The sequence below is a fragment of the Camelina sativa genome, chromosome 16, assembly GCF_000633955.1.
Source record: "Camelina sativa cultivar DH55 chromosome 16, Cs, whole genome shotgun sequence".
Classification (NCBI taxonomy): domain Eukaryota; kingdom Viridiplantae; phylum Streptophyta; class Magnoliopsida; order Brassicales; family Brassicaceae; genus Camelina; species Camelina sativa.
In genome coordinates this window covers 7,265,799-7,281,102 of record NC_025700.1, presented here as the reverse complement: position 1 = coordinate 7,281,102, position 15,304 = coordinate 7,265,799, and the positions used below count along the sequence as shown (strand labels likewise).

General features: G+C 30.4%; 1 protein-coding gene across 1 annotated transcript; it reads left to right on the top strand.

Annotated features, from left to right (window-relative positions):
* Positions 3,074-5,143, top strand: LOC104750082 (superoxide dismutase [Cu-Zn] 2, chloroplastic-like). Its single transcript, XM_010471828.2, has 8 exons — positions 3,074-3,418; positions 3,811-3,872; positions 3,966-4,005; positions 4,107-4,202; positions 4,301-4,332; positions 4,421-4,496; positions 4,680-4,733; positions 4,895-5,143. The coding sequence occupies exons 1-8, from the start codon at positions 3,151-3,153 to the stop codon at positions 4,918-4,920; spliced, it is 654 nt and encodes a 217-aa protein (XP_010470130.1). The 5' UTR covers positions 3,074-3,150; the 3' UTR covers positions 4,921-5,143.

Genomic DNA, 15,304 nt, shown 5'->3' with positions numbered 1-15,304 from the left:
CGAGGGACATTTTAATATTTTATTTTCTTGCAAGGGATTTGTGAGGTTGTTACTGTTTTGCCAACAAAACAGTTACACTCGGGGAAAACGTGGCTGCCGACATCTTCGTCCCTTGCAACTCCCTCGTAAATTTGCTACGGATTTGGTCATCGGTAATCCGTTGCGACGGATTTGCGAGTTTTTTGCGAGGAAGTTCCGCGGAGTCACAAATCTGTATTAAATCCATCGCAAATTTGCGAGGGATTTTGCCGTCGCAAATTTTGCGAGGGAATTGCAAGTACCCTCGTCTTCCTAGCAAAGTTCTCGTAAATTCGTCGCAAATTTGCGAGGGTTTTCTGCCATCGCAGATTTCCTTCGCAAATCGATTGTTTTCTTGTAGTGAACTTATCAGAATTCTAACAACCTTTTTGATACTAAGTTTTTTTTTCAACTATAGTTTTTGTCTCAACTTATACAGGTTTTCAAGCTTTATTTTAACCAAAAAAAAATAAATGAAAATACATAGCTATAGTTTAGGCATATAATGTAAAAACAAAGGGGAAATCAAAACATTATTTGAAACTAAACTTCTACCCAGAAATGGCAAAAAAAAAAAGGTTCACTAGTTCAAATTCATATTATTTTGTTAGTGCTAAATTTGTTTTTTGTTTTTATAAAATTATATGAACTTTAATCTAAAGATTTTTTTAAAACCTCCCAAGGATAACTTCTATCTTTAAAGAAAAAAAATACTTCTAGTGCTAGATTTCAAACAATCATCCTAATGGTTGTATAATATGTTCTTGACTAGATTAAAGCCAGATTAATCCGTATTTAATTCATCATTTATTATTGCTGATCAGTATGCACTATGCAAACTAAAAATCTCCATACTAGTATGCATTTGATAATAACAATGGGGTATTGAACTTATGTTTTAGAGGATTTGGTGGGATTTAAATATTTTAGAATTTTGCAAAATTTGAGTAAGATTTTAGAAAATTTGAGTAATTTGTTAAAAAAATTATATTAAGAAAATGAAAATGAAATGACAATTTGTGAGATTTTGAAAGAATTTGTGAGTGATTTTAGAATGTTTCAAAACACACCATCGTCTTTGTTTTTAACATTATTGATCATTTGCGGAGATAGAGTGATATCTTCCGGTAGACACTGCTGATTGAGACGAGGTCGGCCTCATTAGAACGATAAGCCTTGGGGCTTCAAATTTATATGCATACCAGCTCTGGGTTCCTTCTAGATTGGTGTAAAACTGCTCTCCAAGTCGTGACGGCGAGCTGATAGCTAGGGGTTTCGAACAGGATGTGTCTGTTCCGGAGATAGGGGATATCCTTCGGTAGATACGTCGGTTTGAGTTAAGGTCGGCCTTTCTGGAAAGATGACTTCAAGGGCTAACCGTGGATAGGTTATGCGTAATCTGATTCATAGTATTTTGTCCGTAAATCGATTTCGAAACTGACTGATGCGATAAAGACGGATCTGTGTTTCAACAGATTGAGTATGTTGCAGAGAGACGACGATATCTCTCGGTTGATAGGTCCGATCAACATGAAAATGGGTTCTATAGAAACCTGATTCTCGGGGCGATCTATGAGTAGGTTATTCAAAACCTGGTTCGTCGTACTCAGCTGGGAAATCGATCCCGAGGCGGGCTGGTCGAAAACAGACGGATCTGTCTTTGAAGGATAGAGTATTTTGCATAGAAACTGCGATATCTCTCAGAAGGGAGCTCGGATTGAAACGAAATTGGGTTCTACGGAAAGCTGGTTTCCGGGAAATCCATATATGGGTTATTCTTCTTCCAGTTCGTCGAGAGCTGCCAGGAATTCGCCTTGCAAAGAGGCGGTTCGGATGGTTGAATTTGATCTTCTGGTTTGTCTTAGCTTTGGTAATAGAGAGAAAAAACGTAGAACTCTTGGTGATGACCAGTTGCAGGATCGTTACTTAGGCCAATTTAGGTGATGACCAGTTGGAGGATCGTTACTTGGACTAACCTGTGCTATAGCGAGTTGCAAGAACAAAGCTTTTAAGAATTTTGGAAATCCTTCAAAATTCCATCTTAAAGGGTGTGATTTTATAAGTCACATTTTTCAACTAAAAAACAAAAAAAAAAGTCTCTTAAAATCATTCAAAGTAGCTCTTTTAAAAAAAGTTGTGATATTTTGAATAACAGTAGATTTTAAGTAAGTTTTACAAATTATGGATTGAATAACAAGAAATTAAGATTTAAATGATTTTACATAAATGTCAAGTTCAATAACATAGGATTTCAAAAGGTTTTTAAAAATTACCAATTGAATAACAAGTGATTTTGAAAATACCTTAAAATCTTCTAAAATATAAGTTGAATACCCTCCTCTAAAACTCTATGGCTTTGAATGGTTGCATAGTATGCTCCAGACCGGACTAAAATTGGATTAGTGCGCACTTAATTTACCATTCACCACTGCATACCGGTATGCAACAATGCATACTAAAAATCTCCATACTAGTACGCATTTCAACATATAACTCCATACCATTGTAAATTCATTGTTAGTCTGCATTTTTCATTTCACTCTTCGAGAGCTCCATACCATTATAAACTCCATACCATTATAAACTCCATACTAATTTACTCCATACTACAGTCTAATATATTGCATACCAAAATATTAGTATGCATAGTTCGATCTACATCATACTGTACAACCATTGAAAGCATATATCATCAAAATTTTATTGTTAGTCCGCTTTTTTCATTCTACTTTCCAAAAATTATGTACTAATAGTAACAATGTTGTAGTGTCTACTCCATACTATAGTTCGACACTTTGTTTACCAACCGCAACATATAATCAACCATTAAAAAAATTATTGGTTTTGCTAAAGAGATCCTTTTAATTTTCCAATCAAAAAGTAAGCAATAAAGTGAAAAAGAAACGTGTGACACACTAAATAAGTTTTAATCAAATTGTAAAGTCCCAAAGTTGGTAAACTGGTAAGATGCACTTAAATAAATAAAATAAAACAACTTATATTTTTGTGTGGGCCGAATTGAGAAACCAAAATAATAAGATTAAAACCTCATCTCTCAGTCACAACACCCACTCACTTCTTCCAAACGTCAAAACCAAAAAAAAAAGAAAAACACAGCAGCCAAAGCCAGCCATGGCTGCCAACACCATCCTCGCATTCTCATCTCCTTCTCGTCTTCTCATTCCTCACTCATCCAACGCTTCTTCAAGTCTTCTTCGTTCCTCTTTCCGCGGTGCCTCTCTTAATAACAACCTTCACCGTCTTCCCCAATCCGTTTCCTTCTCCTCCAGAGCTCCTTCGAAAGCGTTGACAGTTGTTTCCGCTGCGAAGAAGGCTGTTGCTGTGCTTAAGGGTACCTCCGATGTCGAAGGAGTTGTTACTCTTACCCAAGATGACTCAGGTCCCCCTCCTCTCTGATTCCTATTTAGTCTCTCTCAATTGCTCAAAGTTTTTATTTTTCTCATCGGATTTCTAATTTGATTGAGGTTATAGACATGATTAGGTCATTCTCAGTGCTTAATCTTCTCAAAGTTTCATACTTTTCTCACATCTGATTCTGCCCTGTTTTGTTTGGTTCTCACTACTCTGTATATAACAAAAAGGGATTAGCTTTAGCGTCTTTACATTTAAAAAAGGCAGCTCCTTTTTGCATTTAACTGTGATAACTTGGTGATACAATGGTTCTGTGAAGTTTATACAAAGTAATCTAATAGCTGTGATAAGATTGGTTTTGTTGCTAGTTTTGGACTATGTAGATTGTGTAAGTGAATGGTTGTTAAATGGGGCATGCAGGTCCTACAACTGTGAATGTTCGTATCACTGGTCTCACTCCAGGGCCTCATGGATTTCACCTCGTAAGTGTGTCCCTCCTCAGATGAATGAATCATGCTTTCTTATTCTATAGCTATATATAGTGATGTAGTTAAGTCTTCTGTTTGATTTTATAGCATGAGTTTGGTGATACAACAAATGGTTGCATCTCAACAGGTTCTTACCAATTCTAATTACCATTGCCAGATTCATTTGATACCAATATCAGGATTTTTGTTGTAAATCGATTTATATATCAATGTGTTATATTCTCGTAGGACCACATTTCAACCCTAATAACATGACACACGGAGCTCCTGAAGACGAGTGCCGTCATGCGGGTGACCTGGGAAACATAATTGCCAATGCCGATGGTATTTACATCCTCGATTCGAAACTCCCATGTGTTATGGCTGCCATCTTTGATGATTTTAAAACTTGTTTGAACTAAGTAGTTTACTTGTAACAACAGGCGTGGCAGAAACAACAATCGTGGACAATCAGGTTGGTGTTATCTTCCTTTTTAAGTATTCTGCCTCTCGTATATTGTCTTATAAGGAGCTTTTGTTCACTGCTAAAATCATTTGTGCAGATTCCTCTGGCTGGTCCTAATTGTGTTGTTGGAAGAGCCTTTGTGGTTCACGAGCTTAAAGATGACCTTGGAAAGGGTAAACCATTATACTTCTGATTCTCGTTACATCAATTTGACACTGCTGGCGCATTTCTTGTGGCCGATGAACAATTTGCTGCTCTTTGAGTTTAGTAAAAGGGTGTCACTTTCTAAGTTTATAATATTCTGTAAAGCCAAGTTGTGATCTGATTACATCTCTTTGTTAATATGACGTATATAGGTGGACATGAGCTTAGTCTGACCACAGGAAACGCAGGCGGTAGATTGGCATGCGGTATGGTTAAACTTCCGATCCATTTATATTAGGCTGTGATTGTTTCAAACGCCAACAACTGTGGTTTCATTTGAAGAAAACACACTTAATTATAACATATTAAACGCAAATTTGGTCTCTTTGTATCGGTATCCTCATGAGTTATGCTGGTTCTTTCGCAGGTGTGATTGGCTTGACGCCGCTCTAAGTGTGAGCTAAGTAACTACTCTTATGTCTACTGTTCTATAAGATGTCAGAATCTTAGCAAATAATGTTTGGCTGAATAAAAACTTTTGATGTTTATGTTCACTGCATCAGATCTCTTTTTCGGATTTGTAATAGTGATGTGTTACTTTTGAAAATCTGCGTTTGATCGGTTTTAGTATATTGTTTTGGTGGTTTGATTTAGAATCCTTTTTTATTCAGTTCAACACTTTCGAAATGATCCATGCGTATTGATTGTTTGTATTTACATAAAGTGACTTTAACATTAGTTTTAAAGAAGCTGATGATAAGCATAATTTTTTAACAACTTGTTATTGTAACAAACTGAACTGAAACACGTGAAGAAAGTGACTAAACAAAGATAGGTGTGAAGTGTATCATCTTAAGCTAAAAGGATTTGACTATGTGAGTGATGTAAATTGGTGAACAGTGCAATAAGAAAAGTCTTTAAAATGGTAAAGAGTTGTTTGAACTTGAGAACATGTGAGTTGTTAAGTGTTGACTATTAAAATTAAATGATAAAGTTGTTAGATAATATTAAAATTCTAGTATTTATTTATTGCGTTCGTAATTGTGATTTTTAGAGTTTATAGTCAAATGGTTAACCTCTAATTCGGTTATGCACATGTGACTCCTTTGGACTCAGAATTGTTTGGTTATGTGATTTCATCACAAAATTGAGGTTTTGTAGTAAAATTTAAATTCTATCACAAAGTTGGGATTATATGTTTTGATCATAGAATATTTTTGACATGCTCAGAAAACATAAAGATAATTCATAATTTAATTATAAAGCAAGAGAAATGTTAATTTGAATGTATAAATACAAACCAAAATTCCACCCAAAAATGGACTAATAAGATGATTCAGTATGGATGGATTGTACCTCTTTAAACTAGTTTTTTTTCCATTACAACTTGTGCCAAAAATAAACTAAATGAATATAAGATCTTTTGATTTTGATCAGTAACATTTCTGAATAATGGAACTGTTAAATATAACTTAAGTTTGCTATGAAAAAAATATGGAAAATTTGTGGAACCATTGATTTTTGCTATTCGACAGCTTTATCAATTTAGAGCCAATGTCCGTATATACTAATTACAAAATTGTTTTATTTTTTGGTTAAAGCTTATAAAAGTGCTTTTTAAAATCATCATAGTTACCTTATTAATTTAACATTGATTAAATATAAGAAGCCTACTCGAACCATTGTGAACCAAAAAGAAAGAATAGCAATTCTATGTTTTATCACATCCCAACGATTATAGGAAAAAAGAAGAAGAAATATATAACATGGCTTTGACTTAATTGAATTTTGTTCAATCTCATAAATGAATTATTAAACTCATTTGAGTTACTCAACATTGAACACTTTCTTCTGCAACCCATATGTATTTGTGCTTCAATCTAAAATTTTATATTTTTTTATATACACAAGAACATAGTTAAAATAAGATAAAGATGTAGTAAGAGCAGGATCAGCTTACCCACTTGGTTGGTCCAATTTGTATGCGTCTTCCGAACCGTCTGTCTGTTACTTCAACTACCTTATTAATAAAATATGAATATGTTCATGTTATGTTTTAATTTTGTTTTCTCAAAATTTTCCAGTCAACTTGTGAATATGATAATTTCATTAATAAAGTCATCTATATAAAAAAAAATGTGACGTTGTTCGACTTACTAATAACAATTATTGAATTATGCAATTTCTATCTATAAGTTGAAGTCCTTACCCAATTGGCATGGTATATATAGCTATCATCCCATGATTGTTTTTTTCCTGACACAATGACGTGACTTCTATTTATGGGTTTCAAGAATTTCAGATGATCAGATCTGTTGGTCTGAAATTTTCTAAATGGAACACTTAGAAAATCTTGCAGTTTTCCGTTACACAATCATTGATGAGTTCATTAGATTTTCAAAACACAAATCAAGTTAATCACCGTAGAGATTACTATCTCAGTTACTCAGTATATCTATTACTATACCGTTTTATGAACAAAATACTATATGAAGAACCGAATATTCAACCAAATTCCAAGTCTTGGTTGGCAATGTCCAATTTTATCACTAAACTGTGTATCATAAAATCAGAACCAAACCACAAAGCCCTTAAACACAAAGTGGTTACAACCGGCTTAAATGGTTAGGTTAACCAAGACAAACTTTAAGTAGGAGAAATATAGTTCTAGCTAATTTTGACAGCTACATAACATGAGTTATACACATGCATATAATGTATATTTCATATGTACACACACACACACAATCATATGTATTTTATACTAACACTCAAGACTCACCAAGTAGACGTTGAGCCATAATTTTTTTGCTTGGATTTTAGTTGCATTACATTATCCTCTTTATCTTTTTTTTTAATCGTTTAAGTTATATATATCTTTCTGTTATTGATATTTGGTGTCAAGTATATAAAGACACATATATATTAGGTTCTGATTATGATGTGTTTCTTATCTTTCAAGGACTATACAAATTGATTGATGGCTAAGTAACTATCTTACTATTTCAACTATATTATTCAAAAGAATATAATTTTAAAAAGTTCTGGAAAAGACTTAGACGATATGATCTAGATGCTTATCCCTTGTAGTAGTGTTAGATTAACTATTCGAAGATATAACTCACTAAGATACTTTTTAACTGGTATGAGCAATCTATTCCAACTCTAGATAAAACTAGAAGATATGTCTATTGAATCTTGTTATTCTGTACTTTTTTGCTCAACACAATTTATAGTTTGCAAAAACTTATACAGATTATTATAGATTAAAGAATATATAGATGAATAATGGGCAATAGCACGAATAAAGTCGAAAGACATAAATGAAACAGCTAGTTAGGAAGAGAAAGGAAGTGTGTGGTGAAGTGGAGTGAGTAAGAAGTAAGAGAGTGAGGTGTAGTTGTAGTGTTGAAGTGTGGTGAGGTGTTGTGTTGTGTCTATCCACTCCTTTTTGGACAAAAACTTCTTTTTATATATTATGTCGTAAAGCCCCACCACCACTCTCTCTTCTCTACTATTTGGTATGCCACCCATTTTCTCACCTTATATTTATATATATATTTTTTATATTTAAAGAACTTGCCTTCTTTTTCACATACATACATGTATATGTTTTGTTATGTGTCGATATTTTTTAGTCACGTTTAAAAAGTAGAAGTTGAAATAATTTTTTGAACTTTTAGTTGTTATAAGTAAAAATTAAAAACCGCACTAACCAAAGTGTAAGTATGAAGAATCACTAAGTTGTGTGTAGCCTAATTCGGATGCTTTTGAAAATGAACAAATTGATTTAACTATAGTTCAAATATGGTAATCTCTCTAAAGTTCACCATATTTAGATATGCAATTAATTGAGTTACACCGGATCTTAATATCTATATTAACATTTTTAAAGTATATTTTGTATTATGCCCTTTTACTTTTGTTTATTTAAAAAGTTATTTACAACATTAATCCCTAAAAAATTTCCAAAACTAACATTATTACAGATTTTGTTTCTTAAATATTTTACATTTCATTCCAACTAAGTAAATAACAGTAATCAATATGGAAATAGAAACTATCATATATTTAACCACACATTTTGTTGTGTTTTGAAGATATTCTATATCTGAATCATTCGCAAACAAAGAAAACAACAATTTGATTCCCATTTTGTTTTCCAAAACCTGTGAGATTTGATTATTAACGTAAGAAAAACTTCAATTGACATTTATTTAAATATTATAATTAACATATATAAACTAAATAAAAATAAATAAATTATTACGAATATATAAAATTAAAAAGTTTAAAATACTATATAATGTGGTTATATAGTAGATGAGTTATAAAAATGACATGTTTGAATTAATAAAATATTATTAAATTTGTGTTAACACGGGTTAAATCCTCATTTAATTATTTATCAACACTACTAATATTAGAAAATTTAACAGAAAATCAAGTTAATTTAACTAAGATTGTGTAAAATAATTGAATCATTAGGAAAATTGACTTAATCACAGCATATAAATTACTTATGTATTTAGATCCCTTATTTTTTTGTTATAATAACTAAAAATCAAAATAGAATCTCAAACACTAAACAAAACAAACTAAATATAACAAACAAATGGTCATGAAGTGTATTGCGGGTTCAAAAATAATATAAATATTTATCCGCACAACAACCAGAAAATTTAGTTATTTTTTTACTTACAAAACATCAAATATTTAACAAATAGATACAATATAAATATAAATTATAATAAAAAATTATATGCTTGCGGTGTACCGCGGGTTAAAATCTAGTTCTTTTATTAAAACCTAAAACATCTTAACAAAAAGTGAAAGCTTTATGCTTTTGACAAATCAAGCAATGATATTTTAGGTGACTTTATATCTTTCTAAAAAAATATTTATCATTAGGTTAATTAATATATGATTTAATATTGAGAATGTAAAAGATATATTAGTATATGGGAGTTGTAGAGGAAAACAACAACCTGCAAGTGAAGTAAAGCAAGCGAAAGAGTGGGTTGGATCCGGTTTTGTAGAAACAAAATCTTCTGGTTAATCCTAACTTGGAAGCTATGTCACATGTAATGCCAGAGACTCATACCCACCAATTATAATTAGATAAAACAATTTTAAAATAACAAAAAGAGGAGTTGGCATGTAGAAATAACGTTCAAATTAACCGATGTACATATGTGTTTAAACGTATATTGTCATTTTAATCTGAAAATTACTTAATTCTTCATTTAAAACTTTTTGCAGTGTTATATATTTCGTATAAATTTCTACCGTATAGAACATATAATTAGTCGCTTAATTTCGTTTAAACAGTCTAAATAACGCTTCCTTGTGGCCAAAAAGCAGTATTAAGCCTATAAATTAGTTTTTAGGTAGTATTAAGCATTTAAAATGCTATTTTTCTCGAAAAATACCATTTAATCAAGATATAGTATTTAAAACAATGGTTGGAATGAGTTGTGTAATTGGTGGTACAACTAAAGATGCGGCGGCGGTGCATCTTAACCCTTACGTGCCTCACACTTCCTTCTCCTTTGTCTTCTTACGCTAAGTATTTCTTTCTCTCTCTCTTTGCTAACTTACATTTTCTTGTACTAACTTCTACATCGAACCTGTTTACGTCATATTTATGTGTTTATTTGCTTTTTATTCTCATATTTTAAATATAATGGTGAGTTCAAACATCTACGTGTCATTTACAAATGTTATAAATGAAAATTTGTACTAATAATTCTTAAGTTGCACCATAAACATATATGTATTTCAAACATATATGTACTAATAATTTTTTTTGTAGCTTTTTAAAAGAAAACTTTACTTTATTATTAGATGATATAATATAGTAAGGTTTCTTTCAACTCTTACTCTAAGAATTTGATCCCAACATAATTATATATTAAAATTATTTTAAAATCAAATACACATGAAATTATTTATTTTCTTTTATAAGTATTTAAAATGATTGCATAAATCATCAAAAAATGAACAATGTAAAGATAATTTACATTTTTGGAAAAAATATTCAAATTTAAAGTTAGGAATTTTCTAAAAATGGATGATCCGAACAATGAAACTATTGTTATCGGTGTTTTGTTGTTTGTTGGAGATTGAATCGATGATAGAATAGAAAGTAAATGTTTTAGTTTTCACAATACAATATGAAAGAGGATCGTGTATGGTAATATGTTGTTTTTAGAAAACTATTTTATACAATGTTTGAGCCTTTAAGAGAGAGAAGAGATTCAAATCAAATATTAATGATCATAAATTTGCAAGTGTTTCAAAATAATAAGTTAAAAATGTGAAGTTATATAAACAAAAATGAAAACTGAGGAAAATAGTGGGTATATATAAGGCAATACATAAATTGATGGTATTCTTTAAAATCAAACCTAAGTAATCATGGTCATACACCATAGAACCTAAAACAAAATACTGATCAACCCAAATAAAAAGTAAAAACAAATTGAAAACCAAATAAAAATAGAAAATGGTTTCATACTTTTAAAGTAAAAACTGAAACCAAATTAATTTATGATAGACTTATTTAAAAATATTCATGATTTTATAATATATATAAGATAATTGTTGTATGTTTGCTTTTTGAAATTTTTTGAACATTGTTACAAAAATATATTCCTTCCATTTTTTTGTTTTAGCATCTAATATATTTCATAATGAAATCATACATCATAGAACCTAAAAAAAAAAATACTGATCAACCCAACTAAAAAATATAAACAAATTGATACCAAATAAAAATAGGAAATGGTTTCATACTTTTAAAGTAGAAATTGTTGGGGCTGATAAAAAATACCGAGTCTTTTAAAGTAGAAATTGTTAGATTCAAACATAGAAATTAAACCTAAGAATTCAAATTTATAAATTTAATTTAATGTTGATATAGTTTCAAGATGAAACCAATGACAACTGATAAAAGGTAGATGGTTTGTTGTTAATTGGGTCCAAATTATAGTTATTTAGGTGAAATATAGCAAACCAAGTGACATCTTCTTACCAAAAATTAAAAAAAAATCTTCTCATATTATATAAGAGTATATAAGATACAATTACGAATTACAAATAACTTCACACAGCAAGCAAGAAGCAGGAATCACATATCAAATTTCCTTTAGGACTTTCTATTTATGGTGGTGGCTCCCAACTTATGTTGCTTCTTACGAAAACAATATTTACCTTTTTGGTTAATGTTTATTACAACAAAAAAAATATAAAATTTTCTTTTGATAAACGTAAAAGAATACTAATTTAGTAATTTTCAGGCTCTACGTTTGTTTTCTATATGAAAGCATCGTGAATTGGTCAAGCTACCACCATAAGCTTGGCCACAAGCTTGGCTTAAGATCTTTGAACTCATGTGTCACTTGGTGTTGTCTTTGTTTTGTTTTTCTCCTTTTTCTTTGCCAGCACTCCTTGTGGTTATACAGAAAAAAGAAAAAAAGAAGGTTGTAGAGATCTATAACTAAATTTAATTGTAAAATTATTTATAACATTTCAGAAAATAAACTACTTAAAATGGTGGATGACAAATTTATTTTAAACAAAGTTAAAAATAAAAATAATAATAAATAGGATAATAATTTATGTTTAGGAAAATATGACGCGGTGAGTAAAAAATTAGTAGCTTTTAGCCACACACATCTGTTGGTGTCGTTGCTTTACGCAACATCATGCATCTCGTCTTCTATTGTTTACTTATTTTTTATATACTTTTTTTCTTCTTCTTATTTATGATTAGCAACCAAATCATTTCAATTATTTCCTCATTATGCATATCGGAACGCATATAAGTATAAATCTGTATATACAATTGTGTATCGTCGTGACTGTAAAATTGAAACTGATATCATTAGTTTTGTAGGACCACTAAATATATATTGATTTGTATATGAAATATCCATGTGTGAGTGTATCTATTAAAAATTTTCTGTAAAGGATGTGAGGGCCACTTTAAGTACAAGACAATAAGGTTTGGAATAGCCCAACGTGATTAAGAGTAACTTCCTCCAATCATTTCATCGTGTTATAGAATTATTGCGCCTAATCAAATTTTATTAATAAAAAGACCTAGGTCTCTCTTTTATATATATATAGCTTAACGGTAGCATTTATTTGGTACTATCAAGATTAAAATTTAATATTTGCGGCTATAGAAAGAGTAAATATCAATGAAAGATCGTAATCATTTAATTGGTATAAGTTGGTATATTCCAGTGGCAAGTGGTAACACTTTAGTTGCATACACACACATCAATACAAAAAACAAACATGAGTATGTATAGTCCATAGTGGCATACTTATTATATAGAAGGCAGCGATCCCTTTGTAAAGTCAAAATGTTGCATGAAATTAGCAAAATATTCCGGTGAAGGAAAGAAGTGATGGGGTTTTGTGTATGTAACATACTTGTATCCCACACATAACCTTTCCTTAGCCCAAACATTATGTTATTTATATTCACTTGAGATATAATCTTTTATCTATATTCCTATCTAAAAGATTCAGGCTAAATAAATATGTCTTATTTGCAACAAGAATATATCTCAGTCATGATTGGAGAAAATATTATTTAATATCCATCCCTTTGATATAAGTTTCATTTTGATAGTTTTTCAAGTGAACTAATTTTTATTATTATTCCCTTCTAAATAAATTGAATTTTGCATTTAGTTTTTATATATAGTTTGTATGAATTTGTATAAGGACAACTGTGTTTTTCCTAGTCAAAATCTATATTAAATCTGAAAACATTATTATTGTGAAAAATTATAATACTACCAAATTGTTGTGGAATGGTGCAAGTGATATGTACATCATAAAACTATTTAGGAGATGTTAAAATAATTTCGTGTATTTATCTTCTTTTACTTTGAGAAGGATTTTGTGGGGTTGTTTAGCCACTATGTCTTGTACCTTATGCATATATATGGGTTCAAGCCTCAATTTCCCATTGTGAGACTTTAGAAAGTATGATGACAAAAATGTCTAGTTTTGCTGGAATATATTATTTTAACCTAGCTAGTGTGTTGTCTAGGTAATTTAAACAATTATTTTGTGGTACCTAAAAATGATAATTTTTCTGTCTTTCATCAATAAGATATTTTTCTAGAATGCAAACTTCTTAATAATAAAGAACTAGTTTCACAAACTCTAAAGAATAAAATGCTAACTGTTTACAGGTAAATCGCAAATATATTATACTCCGTAATTGTATTATATCGTAGAGACAAACCACTATTGTAAAATAAAAAAATAGTGCTGCGACACTATCTTTTGTAAACTTATTAAACTTACTAATTCAAAAATGTGTAGAGTATTTAAATTTTAATGTTCTGTAATTTTTATAGACTAACAATCTGGAGTATTAATTTTGAAATTCTCTCTATGTAGACTACTTATTCTAAAATCTATAGATCATTATTATTTTTTTATGTGTTATATATGGAATTTATTTGACCTGCATGTGGTTAGTTGTCACTTACCCATACCATACACAAAAGGATGTAATCCCAACTAGACACAAAAACAATGAAAAAACTGTTCTAAGTTTTAATTTTATTTTATTAATGTGGTCTCTAATTAAGTTGTTCATCTCAATAAGCCCATTTTACTGGCAACTGTTTCAAGTCTTAAGATAAGTAGATAACCAATTGATCACTAGCTTTCAACCCTCTCTACATCTAAACAAATGTTAATTAAGTTGTTAATATAAAAAAAAAAAAAGAGAAAAAATAATTAAAAGTCGTGGTGTTGTCTCTTCACATTAACAAAGACTATGCTTACAATTGTTTTTAGCCTAACATGCCACCAATGAATGCACCTAATCCTATAAACACCGGCCACTGCATGTCGCCTCCTAATTATGAACCATGTATGTCTGTGAATCATTATTTCCTTTGATAACCTTACAGGAGTATTCTAAAGTCGTCACAACCATTAATAATATGTAATACTTATATACTATATTCTTTTTATTTGCTGTCGTGAACATTTTTATCTTTAGTTCTATCCCATTTTGGTTTACATCGAAAGCGTCGTTCTGATGACGTGGAGCTAAAGTGCGTGAAAGTAAAATCTTTGCTTGTCCATAGAACTGAAATGTTCACACTCTTAAAGAAAATAAAAACAAATAACAAAAACGTGAATTGGTGGCCTAAGTGCCACTCAACACTACTAATGAACCTTTGCCTAATTCAGTGGTTAACTCTTCACGGGTTTCACTTTCCCTTTTATTTCTCCTACTTTTGCTTGAATCATTTTTTTTTCACTCGGAATTAATACACTAGACATAATAATAATTCTATGTTAATAATTATGCAAATATGGATGAATGATTCAAGATCTAAGAGTTTGATTAATCAGACCAATGATATTAATATGTTTGTTATTAGAAAGTATGTACTAGAAGAAGCTGTCTAATATAATAATACGATTTAACAAAAAAAAAAAACGTCATGAAGGGTTGACTTCTAGTACATAGATCTAGGTAGAGATCAGATTTCGAAGATATGGATTAAAAGTAGATACAACAGAACAGAAACTAGAAAAGAGGAAAGACATATGAAACTATATTTTTCTTTTCTCATGTTAGTAATATTTTTTTCATCATTCAACAAATTTGTTTGATTTTATGGTTATGGAATTTGGCAGAGAAAACGCAGAAGTGTCAGGTAATGGGTATAGAGTGAACCGTCAAAATGTTATTGGTTAGCTAAAAAACATTATAATATATGTAAAGTGGATCGATGTGTAAAAAATCTTTTGTGGAGTAAACTAAAAAGATTAACAACCACCAAAC

Excerpts from the sequence above, each read along its gene's own strand:
- LOC104750082 (XM_010471828.2), top strand. The coding sequence starts at position 3,151 with ATGGCTGCCAACACCATCCTCGCATTCTCATCTCCTTCTCGTCTTCTC. Across the intron at positions 4,333-4,420 it reads CAACAATCGTGGACAATCAG|ATTCCTCTGGCTGGTCCTAA; the intron begins GTTGGTGTTATC and ends TCATTTGTGCAG. Across the intron at positions 4,734-4,894 it reads AGGCGGTAGATTGGCATGCG|GTGTGATTGGCTTGACGCCG; the intron begins GTATGGTTAAAC and ends GTTCTTTCGCAG.